The sequence below is a fragment of the Gekko japonicus genome, unplaced genomic scaffold (assembly GCF_001447785.1).
Source record: "Gekko japonicus isolate JY-2015 unplaced genomic scaffold, Gekko_japonicus_V1.1 scaffold2531, whole genome shotgun sequence".
NCBI lineage: Eukaryota > Metazoa > Chordata > Lepidosauria > Squamata > Gekkonidae > Gekko > Gekko japonicus.
The window spans coordinates 75657-92346 of NW_015160298.1; the positions used below are offsets into that span (position 1 = coordinate 75657).

At 45.8% G+C, this 16690-nt stretch overlaps 1 protein-coding gene across 2 annotated transcripts in view; it reads right to left on the minus strand.

Annotated features, from left to right (window-relative positions):
* Positions 1 to 16154, minus strand: part of LOC107114552 (E3 ubiquitin-protein ligase TRIM39-like) — a 34370-nt gene extending 18216 nt beyond the window's left edge. The window contains exons 1-5 of one of the 2 annotated variants that reach the window (XM_015416083.1): positions 16008 to 16154; positions 14012 to 14215; positions 11032 to 11141; positions 8537 to 8958; positions 710 to 805 (exon numbers count right to left, since the gene is read on the minus strand). In XM_015416083.1, coding sequence (XP_015271569.1) covers positions 710 to 805; positions 8537 to 8953 — 513 coding nt within the window. In that variant the 5' untranslated portion in view covers positions 8954 to 8958; positions 11032 to 11141; positions 14012 to 14215; positions 16008 to 16154. Of the gene's footprint in view, positions 1 to 709; positions 806 to 8536; positions 8959 to 11031; positions 11142 to 14011; positions 14216 to 14831; positions 14908 to 16007 lie in introns of those variants that run through there. The other variant, XM_015416092.1, reaches the window with a different exon arrangement.
* Between the last annotated feature and the right edge of the window lie 536 nt (positions 16155 to 16690).

The following is a 16690-nucleotide window of genomic DNA, read 5'->3' on the forward strand; positions in this document are numbered from 1 at the left end:
ACAGGGTGCCGTGCCTTCCCTTCCGCAGCACAGCCACTGTCGGGGAGGAAACATGTGCTTGGGGAACTGCGCGAGCTGTTCATGCTGGAGAAGTCAAACTGAGCCATGATCTGACTACAGGGCAGCTAAATGACAGGTCTGTTGGGGGAAGCTGGGGGTTTCTTATGGCTTGGATGAAGCAGACCTAATAGAAAGAGGGAATGATGGTATATGGATAGGAAAGCAAAAATGGGGAAGGGGCAGCTATTATTGTTCTAGCGTTTGGAAGGACTGGAATATTACAGATGTGGAAGGAAGAGATGGGACCCAAAGAAGAGGGGGAGGCTGCGTCTGAGAGGGACACAATGAACCTGGGAAAGTAGCCTGGTTGGGACAGGATAGGTGGAAGCAGCAACAAGAGGATGGGGGGGGGAATTAAAGGGGACATGCAGGGATTTCAGCACTATTTCTTCACCTAGGCTTACACTGTGGTCTTCATTTTCAATTTTATTTTACAGCAGTCCACTCAGAAACTCTTGGACTTGATGGATTAGGAGTCCAAAATAACAATCAGTTGTACACATCCATACAGACTACTAAAGACCAAACGGGGTTCAGAACCAGGGCCTCCGAGGGCCAAAGCCAACCCCAGGCCCAAGGCAGCACTTGCTCCAGAAAGCAAATCCAGCTCCCAGTGACAGAGAAGGAACAGCAAGGAGGTGCCACTGACCTTAAGCTCTCCAGGCTTCTTTTCCTCCCGGGATTTGCCGTGAACAATGTCCTGCAGCTTCCGTTCCAGCGGCACCAGGCATTTCTGCAGCTTTTCCTGCACAAAAGAGGAGGAGACGGCATCACTGAGACCTAGTGTAGCACAGCTGCCTTGGAAAAGTGGCACAGGAATGGTTAAAATAAATAAAAGGCGCAGGGAACTGCCTGGTTCAGTTCTCACTCTGCCCATGAAACTGACTAGGCGGCCTGACCAAGGAAGCCCCCGCCATCCTGCTGCTTTCTGCCAAGCACTCTCCTCTGCCTTTGGGCCATACCTCTGTGGCACGGCTTTGAATACAGAAGGCCCCCGGTTCAGACCATCACTCCCTCCTTTACAGAGAATTGGGGAAACAAATCAAGAGAGAAAGTGAGGAAGTTTCTTTTCATTCCTCCTGGCCTTTTGCAGGAGTTGGTGCCACATGGAAACTTTTGCAGAAGGCCAGCCTGCGGTTGGGAGAGAACAACTTTTCCCTGCCAAGAAGGAAGGAGCTTTCATTCTTTAACAAGTGGAGCCTATGCCTTTGAGGAGCTCAGTATGGCCTGCAGCACCCCTACCGCACTCTATAAAATTACCCAACCATCTTCAAGACTAGGAGCTCAATCTCCTTTTTAAAGCAGTTAAAATGGTGTAACAGTTAAGGATACGATATGGAAGAATACATAAGAAGAGCCCTGCTGGATCAGACCAGTGATCCATCTAGTCCAGCATGTGGCCAACCACACAGTGGCCAACCAGTTTGTCTGGATGTCTAACCACAGGGCATAGAGGCCAAGGCCTTCCCTGGTCAGAATCCCCCTTTGCCATGGAAGTTTGCTGGGTGACCTTGAGCCAGCCATTTGTTGTTGTTGTTCAGTCACACAGTCGAGTCCGACTCATTGCGACCCCATGGACCAGATCACGCCAGGACTTCCTGTCTTCCGCCGTCCTCTGAAGTTGGCTCAATTTCATGTTCGTTGCATCTATGACACTGTCTAACCAGCTCATCCTTTGCCGTCCCCGTCTTCTTTGACCTTCAATCTTTCCCAGCACCAGGGTCTTCTCCAGTGAGTGCTCCCTTCTCATTTGGTGGCCAAAGTATTTGAGCTTCAGTTTCATTATCTGGCCTTCCAGGGAACAGTCAGGGTTGATTTCTTTTAGGGCCAGTCATACCCTTTGCCTAACTTCCCTTGCAGGATGGTTGCAAGGATAAAATGGAAGGGAAGAGAATGTTTTGTCCATTCAGGAGACTGGTGTGGTATAGATGAACCGAAGTAAATATATAAATACATAAAATTGCCAGGGCAGCATTAAAAACCCTTTTATTACTACCCCTTTTGGTGACTAATTGAAATTAAAATAATGCTTTGATAACAAATTCAGGTGGAGGTGACTTTTTTAAAACGAAGAATTATGGGCAAGCCTCCCAGGCATCCACTGGAAGAAGAATCTGGCCCTTCAGTTTGACATCCCCGTATAAGGCACAGGGTGTCTGTCTGAGCCTGTAACAACCTGCTGTGAGTGCCCAATGTGGCACACAGCACTGCCCCTCAGAGTGGTTGGCACGGTTAGGGAGCAGGGGCCTGCCAGGTACCCCTTAGCCCCTATTTGCCACCCCTTCAGGCTCCAGGGATGATAAACCTAGCAGCAAGGTTTTGATATCTGGTGCGGGGGGGACAGGGACAGGATGACACCTTGACTTTTCACGTTCCCAAACGATCCCAGCCTGAACAGCTGCAGGGGAGACAAACCTCACCCCTCTGAGTTCCTCCTCTCAGACTACTTGTCACACAGAAGTGGGGAGAAAATCAGAAAATTATGGAGGGATTAAAAAGAACTCAGAGTCAGGATGAATTAACACAAAGAAATCCTGAAGAGGTCTGGGGGAAATTTACCTCCCTCCCTTTGAAAAGGAATAGGAAACCGCCAATCCTGGCTTCCCCAAGAACAAAACCTAACCCTGTACCAGAGATATATTTGTTAAATATTATTCCGGATAACCTTCAACAAAATGATAAATGGCCCCGGTCACACGGAGCACAAGGCACGCTAGAGAGACGGAAGATAGGTGGATTTTCCGGGTGCGATCTCACTGTCACATCTGGGAAGCGTAGAGCTCCCGTGGCTCACCCGAGGCTTCTTGCCGAAGATGCGGGGTAAGAAACTAGTACCTCGGAGGTACTAGTTTCCGGAAACCGCGGGGCAAGGGCGGGCGTCTGATCGTGTTTCCGGTGGTAGTTCCGGCGCCTGCCCATGTCCCCTCGAAAAAAGGTCCCCCCCCCCAAGTCTCCACGGATGTGCACAAGCACCCAATGGAGCATGTGCACATTTTAGTTTTAAAAACAAACAAACACAACCCCGTTTGCCACGCCACTCCGCTTCTTTGCCGCGTCGTGTGATCGGTACCTCCCCCCTAACCACGGGAGCTCGACGGGACCTCAGCCCGACGCCTGATCGCAAACAGCCACGCCTCCCCCCGCATTTTCCTGCCCGTATGGCCGGGGCCAATATTTACTATCATATATATTAACAGCATCAAGAATTATGGTAGCAAAGTATTGGAAAACAGATAAGCTTCCCTCTAGAATAGAAATAGCTAAAAAATTATTACATGTAGCTGAACTAGACAAATTAACAATGATAATACGTGGAAAAGAAGATGTAATATTTCAAAACAAATGGCTAAGAATGTATAAATGGTGGGAAAAACTTGCTATGTACAAGACCTCCAAAAAATGAATGTAAAGATTTAAAATGTCTGTGGCTGTATAATATAAAACCTAATAAATAGAATATTTAAAAAAAAAGACCAAAACCTAACCCTTTGCTCTCAACTGTTCCCGGGTGTTCTGTGGCAATGGAATGCTGATCAGCACTGCACCTACTCATGAGAGAGCCCTGCTGACCTGAAATGTGCAATATACCCAGATAGTTTTCAGGTGGGCTGCCCACGTTGGCCTGCAGTTCAGTAGCACCTTAGAGACCAACAAGATTTTCAAGGTATGAGATTTTGAGAGTCAAAGCTCCCTTCGTCAGACACTATCTGACAAAGGGAGCGCTGAGTCTGTCAAAAGCTTATATCCTGAAAACCTTATTGGTCTCTAAGGTGCTGCTGAACTCTAATCTAGTTGTTGTGCAATAGCCAGGCTACTTTCATTCCAGTCTGGGTATCTGCCTTTTCAAGTATGCCCAACTGCAAACTGGCTTATCCCTTTCGTGAATGACTCATAAGCAGGGCTCTAGTCGGGGGGGAGCTCTCAGGTACGGAGCTCCGGAAGAGAACCTCTAGGGGGCGGGGTGGTCACGTGGTGAAGCCCCGCCCCCTTCTTTACCCCGCCCTCTGCTTCGATCCTCATTCCGTTTGGGAATGAGGATGAAGCAGGAGGGTAAGTAGCCGGGCCTTCTGACACACTTCCGGTGATGTCAGGGGGTGTGGCCTTCTGTCACTTCCGGTGATGTCAGGGGGCGTGGCATATGCAAATAAGTTATGCTAATGAGTTATGCTAATGAGCTCCGGCAGCTCTTTTTCTACAACAAGACCCCTGCTCATAAGTAACAGTGGTTACAGTAGGAATACGATGGCTCCACTTCTTCAGATAGCCAAACTAGTAAAAATTACTTGAAATATGAAACTGACCTGAACTTTATTTTTTTCTTTATTTATACTCAAATTTATACCCCGCCCTCCCCGCATGAAGTCATTGCCTGATATACCTTTTCCAAGACTCATTCCAATGATTTTTGTGACTAATATATCAACTGTCTACTGGTTAAAAAAAATTGATCTAAGATTCTTACAGAATTTATTGTGCTACAGGGATTATTACCCCTTTGGATCCCAAGGCGGTATTACTGGGACTAGTTAATTCATATAGTCCAAAACCTGATGTTTCTTGACATGTTTACAGCTGCAAAACTGCAACTTGCAAAAAATCTGAAAACTAGTAAACATCTTACAATCAAATTTTGGATTCAGAAAGTCTGAGGTATTACAAAACTATCAAAATTGTCAGCACACGTTCAGCTCAGAGACAGCTGAGAATTTTTTCGACGGCTGGGAATCCTTTTTTGAATTTTGGAGGAAGGAATTAAATATGACATTAGACTTGTATAACCATATCTCCCTTTTATATTAAACTAAGAGCAAGGCCCGTTGTGGGAAGAAATACAATGAGCTCTAGAAGGAAGCTCCAGGTGAGTGCCCCGGCTGTGGCTGGTGGGGCGGCAGAGGGAAGGGGAAAATAGTGGGAGGCAAGCCGTGTTTATTTCCTTCTGCTTAGCTGTAATATTTATTATTTATTTATTAATTCAATTTATACCCCGCCCTCCCTGCGAACGGACTCATGGCGTCTCAAGGCAGGATTGTCTCAAGTCATTTTGCTGCCCCATGGGTAGTATGGGAGGACAGCCTCATGATAACAGGTATGGTTCTCTCCACCCCTGACTTATGTTGATTTGGGGTTATGCAGTGGCAGCTAAGGTAGAAAACCACCTCCTCCTATGCCATGTCTTCTGGGTTCCAAGGGTCTGAAAAGCGGTTCCATAGCCAGTTACAGGGTTGCCAACTCTGGGTTGGGAAATACCTGTAGATTTGAGGGGTAGAGCCTGGGGAGGACAGGGTTTGGGGTGGGGAGGGACCTCAGCAGGGTATAATGCCATAGAGTCCACTGGCCAAAGCAGCCATTGTCTCCAGGAGAACTGATCTTGGTCATCTTGACATCAGTTGTAATAGCTGGAGATCTCCAGGTGCTGCCTGGATGTTGGCTTATGTTAATTTGGGGCTATGTAGTGGCAGCGAAGGTAGAAAAGCACCTCCTCTTATGCCATGCCTTCTGAGTTCCAAGGTCTGGAAAGTGGTTCCATAGACAATTAAACGGTTGCCAACTCTGAGTTGGGAAATACCTGTAGATTTGAAGGGTAGAGCCTGGGGAAGACAGGGTTTGGGGTGAGGAGGGACTTCAGCAGGGTATAATGCCATAGAGTCCACTGCCCAAAGCAGCCATTGTCTCCAGAACTGATCTTGGTCATCTGGAGATCAGTTGTAATAGCTGGGAAATTTTCTGTAGGGGAAATGATGTGCTGTGGCTGGGGAACAAGGTAATTTCTGGGAGATCTTCAGGCCCCACAGGGAGACTGGCAACTTCAGTGATCATTTAAGGGAAGATTGGAATATGCATTTTACCTCAGGACACATTCAATGACTCCCAACAGCAAACTGTTTAGAATGTTAGAGGCAAAGGCCAATCAGGCCGTATATGCAAATGACCTCTGTGTTCTGACTGGCTGGGGGGGGGAGAGGAACAGCAAACTGTTCAGAATGTTGGAGGTGGGACTCAGGCAGTGCAGCCAGTGGATAGGGACAGCTTCTGAGTGACACACCATGGAGCCAACTGATTTAGGAGATTGTGGAATGTTCAGAAAGTGCCACCCCACTTCACAATTATATATAATAGAGATAGGATAATCAAAATGAGTAAATAGTCAAGACTGAGTGCTAATCAAGTAGTAGTTACACCAACAAGCTTTAAATTTTGGATCTATAAGACTGTAATGATTGTTTATAATTTTTGAGGGTGAATTGTTTCAAAATAAAAATGTTATTTGACATTGTATTGTATTTCTTTTTGAAATAAAATGTTTTTAAACTATATTAATTAACCGTTGCTTATTAATAGCGAATGAACTGCCATTAATTTGAATGTATTAGCTGCCTATAGTACATAAACACTAATTAATTATGTAAGTCTTGTTCATTATTTAACTGGTTTTTAAGCAATTTTATTGGGTCATCAATTTCATGTTAGCATGCAGATTAGTTCTAAGGCTTTTTACACTGCAGAAAGTCCAACAATTAATTTATCTGAATGACTGTTTGGTAAAACAGCCACTTTGAGTGATGAACTGCAAATTACCTAATTGTTAATTCAAAGACAAAAGCAAGCACCCGACAGATAAACTGAATCTTCCTATTGCCTCATTCATTGTTTGGGTGATACATGAATTGTAAAACGAACCCTTAGTTGTCTCAATCTTCTTAAATTCTAGTTAGGGCCAAGATCACACTTCAAGCTCCTAATTTTTAAGGTTTCGCATTCCTCCACCTTTGGTTTTCACTGCATTTAACAATGAAGGGCTGGGCACTTATACAGACAGCCAACAATATAACTTTTGAAATTCACCCCAAAAGGTGAGGACTCCCCTCCCCAACAAACAAATACAAGACATACTGAAGCCTGTTGATGTGTAGCTTTCACGGGACTGGCTGAATGAAGGTCTTAACAGAATTGCTTGCAACTCCAGTGGGAGGGGCCTGGGTGTAGGTGAGGGACATTATCTTAGTTCCACCTACTGGGTAAAAGAAAATTACCCTGGGCCAGCAGTTCCCAACCTTTTTGAGATGGTGACCAACCAGTCCAACTTTACTTGGTATGATGACCCACCCAGGGTCGGCCCAATGGGTTTTTTTTTAGCCCTAGGCAATGACCTTGGCATCTAGTTCAGCATTCCATTTTCTACAGTGGCTAACCAGATGTTCCTGAAAATCGCACAAAGGACACAAGCAGCCTCCTCTATGAACCCCAAGCAAATGGCATTCCAATATACACAGCCCTTGCACATGGAGATTACATTCCAGCCTTTCACCACCCTCTCCTCCATTACTGTCTCTAATCTCCCCCCGCACCCAGATTCTCACTCATTATAGGTTCCATCAGGACACATTTTACTTGAAGTGAAGAAAAATGGAAGATACTGTTTCCAGGATCAACTTGTGGTGTCCAAGATACAAAGAAAGAAGTGGAAAGGGCAGAGAGGGCCATGAGGGACGGACAGCCCATAACCCACTCCCAGAGGCTTTACAACCCACTTCTGGGAAACACTGCTGTAGGCAATCAGCCCCACAGCCCTCTTATGATGCATTCTGGGGCTTTGCTGATTAGAGCCATGTACGGTATCTGTTTCTGAGCCCTGGAACACTTGCTCTTTACTCCCAGAAGCTCCAACATTCAGCTCCATATAAAGAAACTGCCCTATGGAGCTTAAGAGTGGAAGCAGGCAAGAAGAAACCCCTCCCTTCACGCTCCTTGACCCCCATGTCCACAGAGCAATTTAAATATTTATTTATTTTTTGCATTTATATCCTGCCTATCCTGTAAACGGGCTCAGGGTGGGTTACATTTCCATAAATGCAATAAAATTTTAAAAAACATTATAAGCATATAAAATCAATAATCATAGCTTGCCGTAGGGAGAGTCCAGCCCATTGATGTAGGTAGGTATGGCCGGTTATCAGTGGGTGGGAGACAGCAACCTCAGGGGGCCATGTGTGGACACCCACTGCCTCCGTCTTGCAGGCCCTGCGGAACTGAATAAGATCCCACAGGGCCCTGATCTCAATAGGGAGCATGTTCCACCAGGTGGGGGCCAGGGCAGAAAAAGCCCTGGCCCTGGTCAAGGCTAGGCGGACATCCTTTGGGCCAGGAATCGCCAGGAGATGTTGACTCTCAGAGCGTAACGCTCCTCAAGGTGTATATGGGAAGAGGCGGTCACTTAAGTATGTTGGTCCCAGCCCGTATATGAAGCTGAAGTTAAGAGGCACTTAGGGAGAAGGAAAAAAGGATGCAACATCTTGCTGCTGGTTTCCACTTGTATTTCCCTCTTCCCAGTCTTGCTGTGCAAACTCTTCTGCTACTGTGCCAAAGCCATCAAATGCATACATCACAGTACCAGCCGTATTACTTTCAATGCTCTCCTACAGCGCCCCCCCCCCCGCACTGGTTTCATTCTGCAAACGTAATCCAGGATCTGTCCTACCTTGTATTCCGTGGAGGCATCATCCAAGGACACGACCGTGTGGGACCGGTGCTCATGGGAAATCTCACACACCAAGCAAACAGCCTCCTGATCGTCCTTGCAGAAAAGGCGGAGCTCCTCATTGTGCTTCTCACACAAGTTCTCATCCCGCACCTTGCGCTTGTTGGTGACCTGCAACTGCTTTGCTATCTCTACCATGTTGCCCAGCTGCCGGTTGGGCTTCAGCATGCGGTGCCGGGAAGTCTTGCGACAGACAGGGCAAGGAAAGTCACGGTTCAAGTCCTCCCACCAGCGGGTGATGCAAGCCCGGCAAAAGTTGTGGCCGCACTCAATGATCACAGGGTCTTTCAGGTACTCCAGGCAGACGGAGCAGCTGGCTTCCACCTGGAGGTTCTCCAAAGGGTTTGTGGTAGCCATGACTCCGGGGGGGGGGGGGGGGGGGAGGAGACACTGCAATCAGAACCAAGCCAGTCTCAAGGTTGTCGATTCATTTTTTAAATATATCCGGCTTCTTCTTAAGAAAAAGCTAAGAGAAACTTGTATGCGTCTCCCAGTGGTTCCCCTCATCCAGGCACCAATCAGCTCCCAATTTCTTTAGCCCCTCAATTTCTACAGAAACAGATGTTTGCAGACAAATCACTAAGTGAATGAGTGTTCCGAGCAAGCCTAAGAAATGGCATGTGGGTCTTTCTCTTCCAGAGAAGGTCTGTCTGCAGCTTCCCCACGAAAACAATCCCTTGGCCACAAGCGCGAGATCATTCAATGCGCATTAAGTTCTGATGGTACTTGCAATGAGGGCAACTAGAAAAACAATTTTCCCTTATCCTTTAATTACATGATTGTGTGTTATATGGAGGTTTGGCTTTGTATTAGCAATAGTCAATACAGAGCCAAGGACGGGCATTAGTTACAAAATACATATATGTCATCTCTACAGAGACCTACATAAAAGAGTACAGAAGTTGTCTCTGAACTGTTTACATACACACATTTGAGCTGAGAATCGAAACACCACGCAAGAATAAGAACATCAGAGGAGCCCTACTGGATCAGAGCAAAGGCCCACCCAGTCCAGCATTCTATTGCCCACAGCAGACAACCAGATGCCAGTCGAAGGCCCATAAACAAGCCTTCTTTTCTGGAAAAAAAATTCTACTCCAAGAGGAAAAAAATCAGCTTCCTAAACAGGCTGTCTTTTAGCCAAGTACACAACTATAAACTTCTGCTGTTCTATGTTTCATGAAGGTGCACACCTTGGCAATTAAATCAGTGTGGCCCACTCCAAGTCCCCAGTCCAGAAGCTGCACTTCCATCCAAACTAATACACTAAGGGCGCTCACTTTAAAGCTGCTGAAAGCCTCAGTCAATTTCACATTCAAAACACTGGCAGAGCACTTAAACTGGAGTGCAGCTCCCAGACTAGAAACTTAAAATAAAATTGACCAAGGCAAAAGTATGAATTTTCAGGAAATACAGGACAGCAATAACAAAACAAAAAGTTAAGGTTCCAGGCTGCAGAAAGCAGCCACGAAAGAGCACATATAATCTAATACTAAAAGAGGAATCCAATCGTGACCTGGAGCATAGTAGTCAGCCATATGTGATTAGCTGCTACCTGGCCAGCAATTACCATGAAGATGTCAAAGTCTTTGCAATACTGTTCATACTGAACTGTGAGCAGATCTTCAAGGCGATCAAATAAGGGTGAGATTAACTAAACATGGGCATCCTAAACATGGCGTCCAAATGCCAGCTGCAGTTTTTGAAAAGTCTGCAGCATCCTTGGGAGGTGGCATCTCTTTCAGTATCAGATGCTGGGGACCAACTACATGGGAAAGCTCCTGACTTTGTCTTTGGTCTGTGAGCTTCTCAGGAGCCTCTATCTGGCTGGCTGCTTTTTGGAAACCAAATAGTGGGCTAGATGGATATTTTGGCTGATCTAGTATGGCTCTTAAAGGTAAAGGTAAAGGTTCCCTTGCTCGAAAGCCAGTCGAATCCGACTCTAGGGTTGCGGTGCTCATCTCCGTTTCAAAGCCGAAGAGCCAGCGCTGTCCGAAGACGTTTCCGTGGTCATGTGGCCGGCATGACTAAACACCAAGGCGCACAGAACGCTGTTACCTTCCCACCAAAGTGGTACCTATTTATCTACTTGCAATTTCTTGCTTTCGAACTGCTAGGTTGGCAGGAGCTGGAGCTAGAGACGGGAGCTCACCCCGTCTTGCGGCACCCGGGTCTTGAACTGCTGAACTACTGATCTTTCACAGCCTGCAGTTCAGCGTCTTAACCACCTGAGCCACCGCAGCTCCAGTATGGCTCTTACAGCAATCTTATTCCTTGTGTATGTGTAGGCATGGGTTGCTGTCTCAGGATAACACACCTGACCTAATGTCAAACATTTCAGCTGTACACCCTGACCTTACTTCAGGTGAGTGCCTGACTGGATCATGGAAGGCAACAATGTCCATTCACTGGACAAGGAGATTGGATGTACTCACTCTGTGGCACTGTTCCGCTAAGAGGAATCCGCTTAGTCCACACAGATCAAGGCAACGACAAATCCTGTCAGGAGGACGCATGAATCATGCAGGAGTTGGGCAGTCAACAGCTGAGAAGACATAATTTATTTATTATTCATTTATTTCTTATATTTATAATCCGCCCTCCCTGCAAGTGGGCTCAGGGCGGCTCACACTGCCTGGCTCGATGCCAGATTCATATATAACACATTTAAGCTCAAAACATTATTAAAACATTTAAAAACATTTAAACAGGGAGTTGTGACTGTTACACATGGGAATGAAAACAAGAGGGAAAAGAATGAATCAATCGCTGAATGCACAGCTCAGGAGAGAGCCAGTGTGGTGTAGTGGTTAAGAGAGATGAACTCTAATCTGAAGAACTGGGTTTGATTCCACAATTCTCCACATGAAGCCAGCTGGGTGACCTTGGGTCAGTCACAGCTCTTTCAGAGCTCTCACAGCTCAAAAGAAAAGTCTAACTCACCACCTAGTGGTGCATAATGCTAAAAGAGCTAGAACTTCAGCCTGCCAGAAAATCTAAGGACTGCCTGCCATACAATAATTAGCACAGCTCAGAAAACCTTCCCCAAAGCAGAAGCAAGTAGGTCAGCTAATCCAAATTAATGTGGTTTCCTTCATTTCCTCCCCACCCAACAAGTCAGGCCAGGCCAGCTTAGTTTAGCTTCTCTACATGACATCTTCCACAGCCCAATCCAAGTATATTATCACAGTCAACGAATCCCAGACCACCGTGCAACTAGAAATTTCACTGCAAGTGCCAAACATTTTCACAAATTATTTTATTGTAGTGTTCTTGTCACTGCTTGTTTATGTGCTAACTCTATAACTCTATGATAGTGGATGAATTAATTTCTTAACCAGGTGCTTTCTATGACGGTCCCGTCCACTTCCCTCCCTCAGAGGCAAGATTTTCCCTGTTTTTCTTTCCCTTTACTGACTGAGCTGCCCTAGTAATGTGTTTTTCTTTGTTACTGAAGAACTCTGGTTGTCTCACCCTGTCAGAGTATAATATTGTGGCTGTTTGCTCAGCCCAGGAACCTGAGGGAAGACTTGGGAGCCCTCTTTAACTTTAATGGCACTTGGTTTTTATATTCCAAATTAACAAAATATTTTATTCCATATAGAGAGAAAAGGTTCAACATAAAAGGGTAAAATTTCTGCAGTAACTCAATACATGTACAGACTTTAGTTCTTATGTTTCAGGCTAATAAGAGTTTATTAAGCTAATCAGTGTTACTCAAAATCTTTATATTGAGAGGCTTTCATTTCAGTGTTTTCCAAACACTCCAGGACACTTTCTTTGAGTATTCTGATTCTTTTGGTTTCCAGAAGGCTGGTGCAGTCTTTCCAGTACCCAAACCCCTTCTCTTGAAACACCAGTACTCGTCTTGAGTTTTAACTGACTCTTAAGGTCTCTAAAGGCAGTTTTGAACCACACAAGACCAGGGATCTCTACACTCTTCAGAGCTAACTCCCTGTTTGACGGGTGGGAAATTCTCCTCTCACTAGATCTATCCCCTTTCTGTGGCCTGAATGGGAGTCTTCGCCGACTTCTCAAACTTCCTTGCCAACTTTCCCCCAGTTCTCCTGTCTGTGTTAAACTGCTCTCAGTCAGGGCTAAATTCTGAAACCATCAGTACTCCACAGTTAGGGCTGAAATCAGACTGAATTCTCCAATGCATCCAGTTCAGAAGTCTTTATCTGCTCAGCTGATGCTAACCAATCAGATCTCTTGGAACAGCCTGTCACTCAAGGCTCTCTGGCTCTGTGAAGATTTAACTCTTCACAGCACTTCCAAGCTTTTAAAAGTCACACTTTCTTTCTGTTCTGGTTCTCAACATTTAACTAAATGGAGATTTTTTTAACGCAATAATGAAATTATGAGAAACTGGAGAGAGGTTAGGGTAGAGATTAGCTGTTTGCTGAAGTGATGACAAGCAGTACAACAACCAGCATTACGCTCCCATATTTACTGATATGCTACAGTGCTTTGTCACAAGGAATAGGGAAGAGGCTAGGATTAGGCTTTATGGTAGCAATAATTAGACAAAAGTTATAATTACAAAATACAAAACCCTGAGTGCTGAAAAATGACTTTGGCTCCTAAAATTTTGGGCTGCCTCCTCAAGCCAAAGAAAATTTGTCTAGACTTGGACTAACCAATTAAAAAAACTACCACTCTTAACCTTACAACAGTTGCAGTATAGACTACACACCATCAAGATAACAAGTAGCTATAGAATTGGAAAGGATTAAAAGGATCATCCATACCATCAGCCTGCCCTAACATAGGACATTCACTGCCTAAAGCATTCCTGGCACATGCCTTTTCAAAAAGTTCCAAGAAAGGAGATTCCACAGCCCCTTAAACAGTCATGGGTGAACTGATCCATCTGCAGCATGGGTGAGGAAACTCTTTTGTCACTTTTATGCTCTAGGAGGTTGCTTCACACTTTGCGTTGAGACTTCACGCGTGTGTGTAAATTGCTGTCCAGCCACACACGACTTATGGCAACTCCAGCAAAGGGTTTTTAATGCAAGTGAGAAGCTGAGGTGGCTTGCCGTTACCTTCCTCTGCAGACTTCCTTGGTGGTATCCCTTCCAAGTACTGACCCTGCTTAGTTTCCAAGACCTAACAAGATGAGGCTATACCATGCCACCTTCCCTCCCTCCTTGAGACTCTGACTAAAGGAAAAGAAGTTTCTTTGGAATTTTCCTTGAGCAGTCAGTTTTAAGACATCAATTTTTTAAAAAAAGGAAAGCGACAGCATGGCTGCCTTGCCCCTTCTCGAACATACACTCTCCTCCCATTTCAGGCAGAAAACGTAGCTGCCTTTGAATTTGCACTTGCAGGAGCATCCTTCAAAGGCTACAATGCCTCTAAAAAGAGAGTCTGGACAAGAACCACAGAGCACTTTGGGCCTCTGACACCTACCTGCATCTTATTTAAGTCATCTAGAGCATCTTGATTGGCATGCCCATTTTCTTTGGCTGTGGTTTCAGACAGAAAAGAGTTCTCATGGGGGAGGACTTATGTGAAGATGGAGGGATGGGTCAGTGTAGAGGTGGCTATTTTAGATCCTTTGAACTCCAAGTGATCGTATGAGATGGTTACTTCCCCTCAGGTGTTAAATGCTGGCTATGCAACAAAAGGAGAGGAAAGCATCATTAGAGAACAATAATATAATATTGCGATTGCATAGTGTACTTTAGAGTTTTTAAAAGTATATCACCTACATTATTCAACTACTGTTAAGACAACCTTGAAACCCAGCAGCATTTCCCCATATTGCATAGAATGTAACAGATTAGAAAACAACGGATTGTCTGAACTAATGGTGGCCGAGGCAAGATCTGAATTGGAAACTTCCTGGCTTGTAGCCAGCCTTCTTACGCCTGCCCTCCAGAAACCTCCAACTGACAATTACGGGTCTTTCTCATAACTGGTTTACAATACCATAAATGCAGTTGTTGGTCATTTGGTGTGCAAGCCAAACTGGTCTTTTAAAATTTTTTCCTAGCATTCAAACCACAGCCTGGTACTACTGGAAAAAGCAGTTCTTTTCCTAATCATCTAAAGTTACCTGAATGGTAGTCCTATACATTACAATTGCACATACTGGAAAATGCCTGTGGCATCACTGGCGACAAACCAGTGAATGACATTCCACATACCTATGCTGCAACCCTGCGATAGTCTACAATAAGAGGCTATCCTTAGATTTCCCTTCTGCTTCACATGGCTTTCCGCTCACCAGATCTGACTTGTTGGTGTGCAGACAAAATTTCTTGAGGCGGGCAGAGTCTCTCCTTCAAATGTTTCCAGGGACCACCAGGGCACACGGTTCAGTTATAATAAAGGTTAGTAAGTTTCACTCCAGTTCTGCTATTCTGTGTGAAGGTGTATAAAATCCAGGGTGGGTTGCAGGGTTTGTTTTTTTAAAACACCTAAAGGGGAGAGCACTAGAAAACAGCAAGGCAATTCCCTATGCAGCAACACTGACTTGCATCGGTTACGTGTGACCAGTAGATTTTTCTATTGCTTCTGAATCGGAACTACTTCAAAAAGCTAAAATGCAGCAGAAGACCACCTCTAACGAGTTGTTTGGATAACAATCTTCTTTCTGAATAGTATCTGATATCTTCAATATAATTAACAATAGCTATTGGCCTTCATAGTGCTTTTTGTTTTAAAGCTTTCAGAACACTTTTCAGTCAGTGTCTCAATAACCTTTACAATGGCCCTACAAAGTATGTTAGTATTCTTACTCCCCTGTTGTAGTCAAAGGGCTCATGGCGAGTAGCTTGTGGTGGGAACTTCCCAGCTGACCCTATTAGTCACTTTCATTCTGATACTGACATCCAAGGGAGGCCTGAAATACATCTCCAGCACTTTGATAAGGAACTCTTGGGAGGGTTAAGAAATGTGAAGCCACAACAGCCTCCACAATGCCTGCCTTATTTTTTATCCTTGGATTTATATCCCACCCTACCCCTTGCAGAAGGCGATTACATAAAAGCTAGTAGCAGAGAGCCAGTTCGGTGTAGTGGTTAGGAGCACGGACTCTAATCTGGGAGAACTGGGTTTGATTCCCCACTCCTCCATATGCAGTTGCTGGTGTGATCATGGGTCAGTCATAAATTCTCTCAGAGCTGGGCTCTCAAGAGCAGTTCTCTCAGCCCCACCTACCTCACAGGGTGCCTGTTGTGGGGAGAGGGAGGGAAAGGGTTTGTAAGCTGCTCTGAGCCTCCTTCGGGTAGTAAAAGGTGGGGTATAAATCCAATCTCTTCTCCTGTTAAAGGGCTGCTCGAAGAAGCCCCTGGGAATAGACTGGTCTGCACTCAGTGACCGGCGAAGCTGGGGGCGGGGTGGGGGGAAGTGGTTTTCGTAAGGCGGGAGGCAGATAATAAAAGGTAGGTCTGAAATATACCTGAAGCACTGTGGAGAAAGTGTGTGGAGAAGCTTAATATTTACGGTAGGCCCCACAAAGCTTCTTCAGGCGGCACGAACACAAGGTGGGTAATTACGGGAGATTTCGTCTTTCCCTTCTCACGCTCACCTGCCCCTCCCTGTCTGCCTCCCCCCCTCCTTCCTCCTCCCCCCCCACCCCCGGAGCTTCCCTGGGCGTCTGGACAACGAAGGACAGCCGCTTGTTCCGGAATCCAGCCACCGCAGCCCTTCACCGGTTCCGCGCAACAAAAACACCTTTTCCCCCACCCCCCCCTTAGGAACGCCTCCACCGGAAGCGGTTCTGACGCTATCGGAAGTGGTCCTCTGGGGAAGTTCTACCATGGAGTTAGAAAGCGTATGGTCTCTATGACAACATAGAGATCTGAAGAAAGGAGGCCGGGCGAGAGAACAGAAGGGGGAAAAGACCGTGGAGACGACAGGGCTAGAGCGCCACACCCTGTCCGGCTTCTGGTCTGGCTTGGAACGTTCGCGAAGAGCTGCAGAAGGGGCCCTTTATTGATTCAGATAAATTGTCTCTTACGGGGTGGTCAGGTCTGGAAGTGCGCAACGGTGAAGGTGTCAGGAGAACCTGTGCCGCCTGCGGAGTATAATCCCCGCTGCAGCGTTTCGAAAGCATCCCCGCTGCTTAGTCCAAGACTTTCT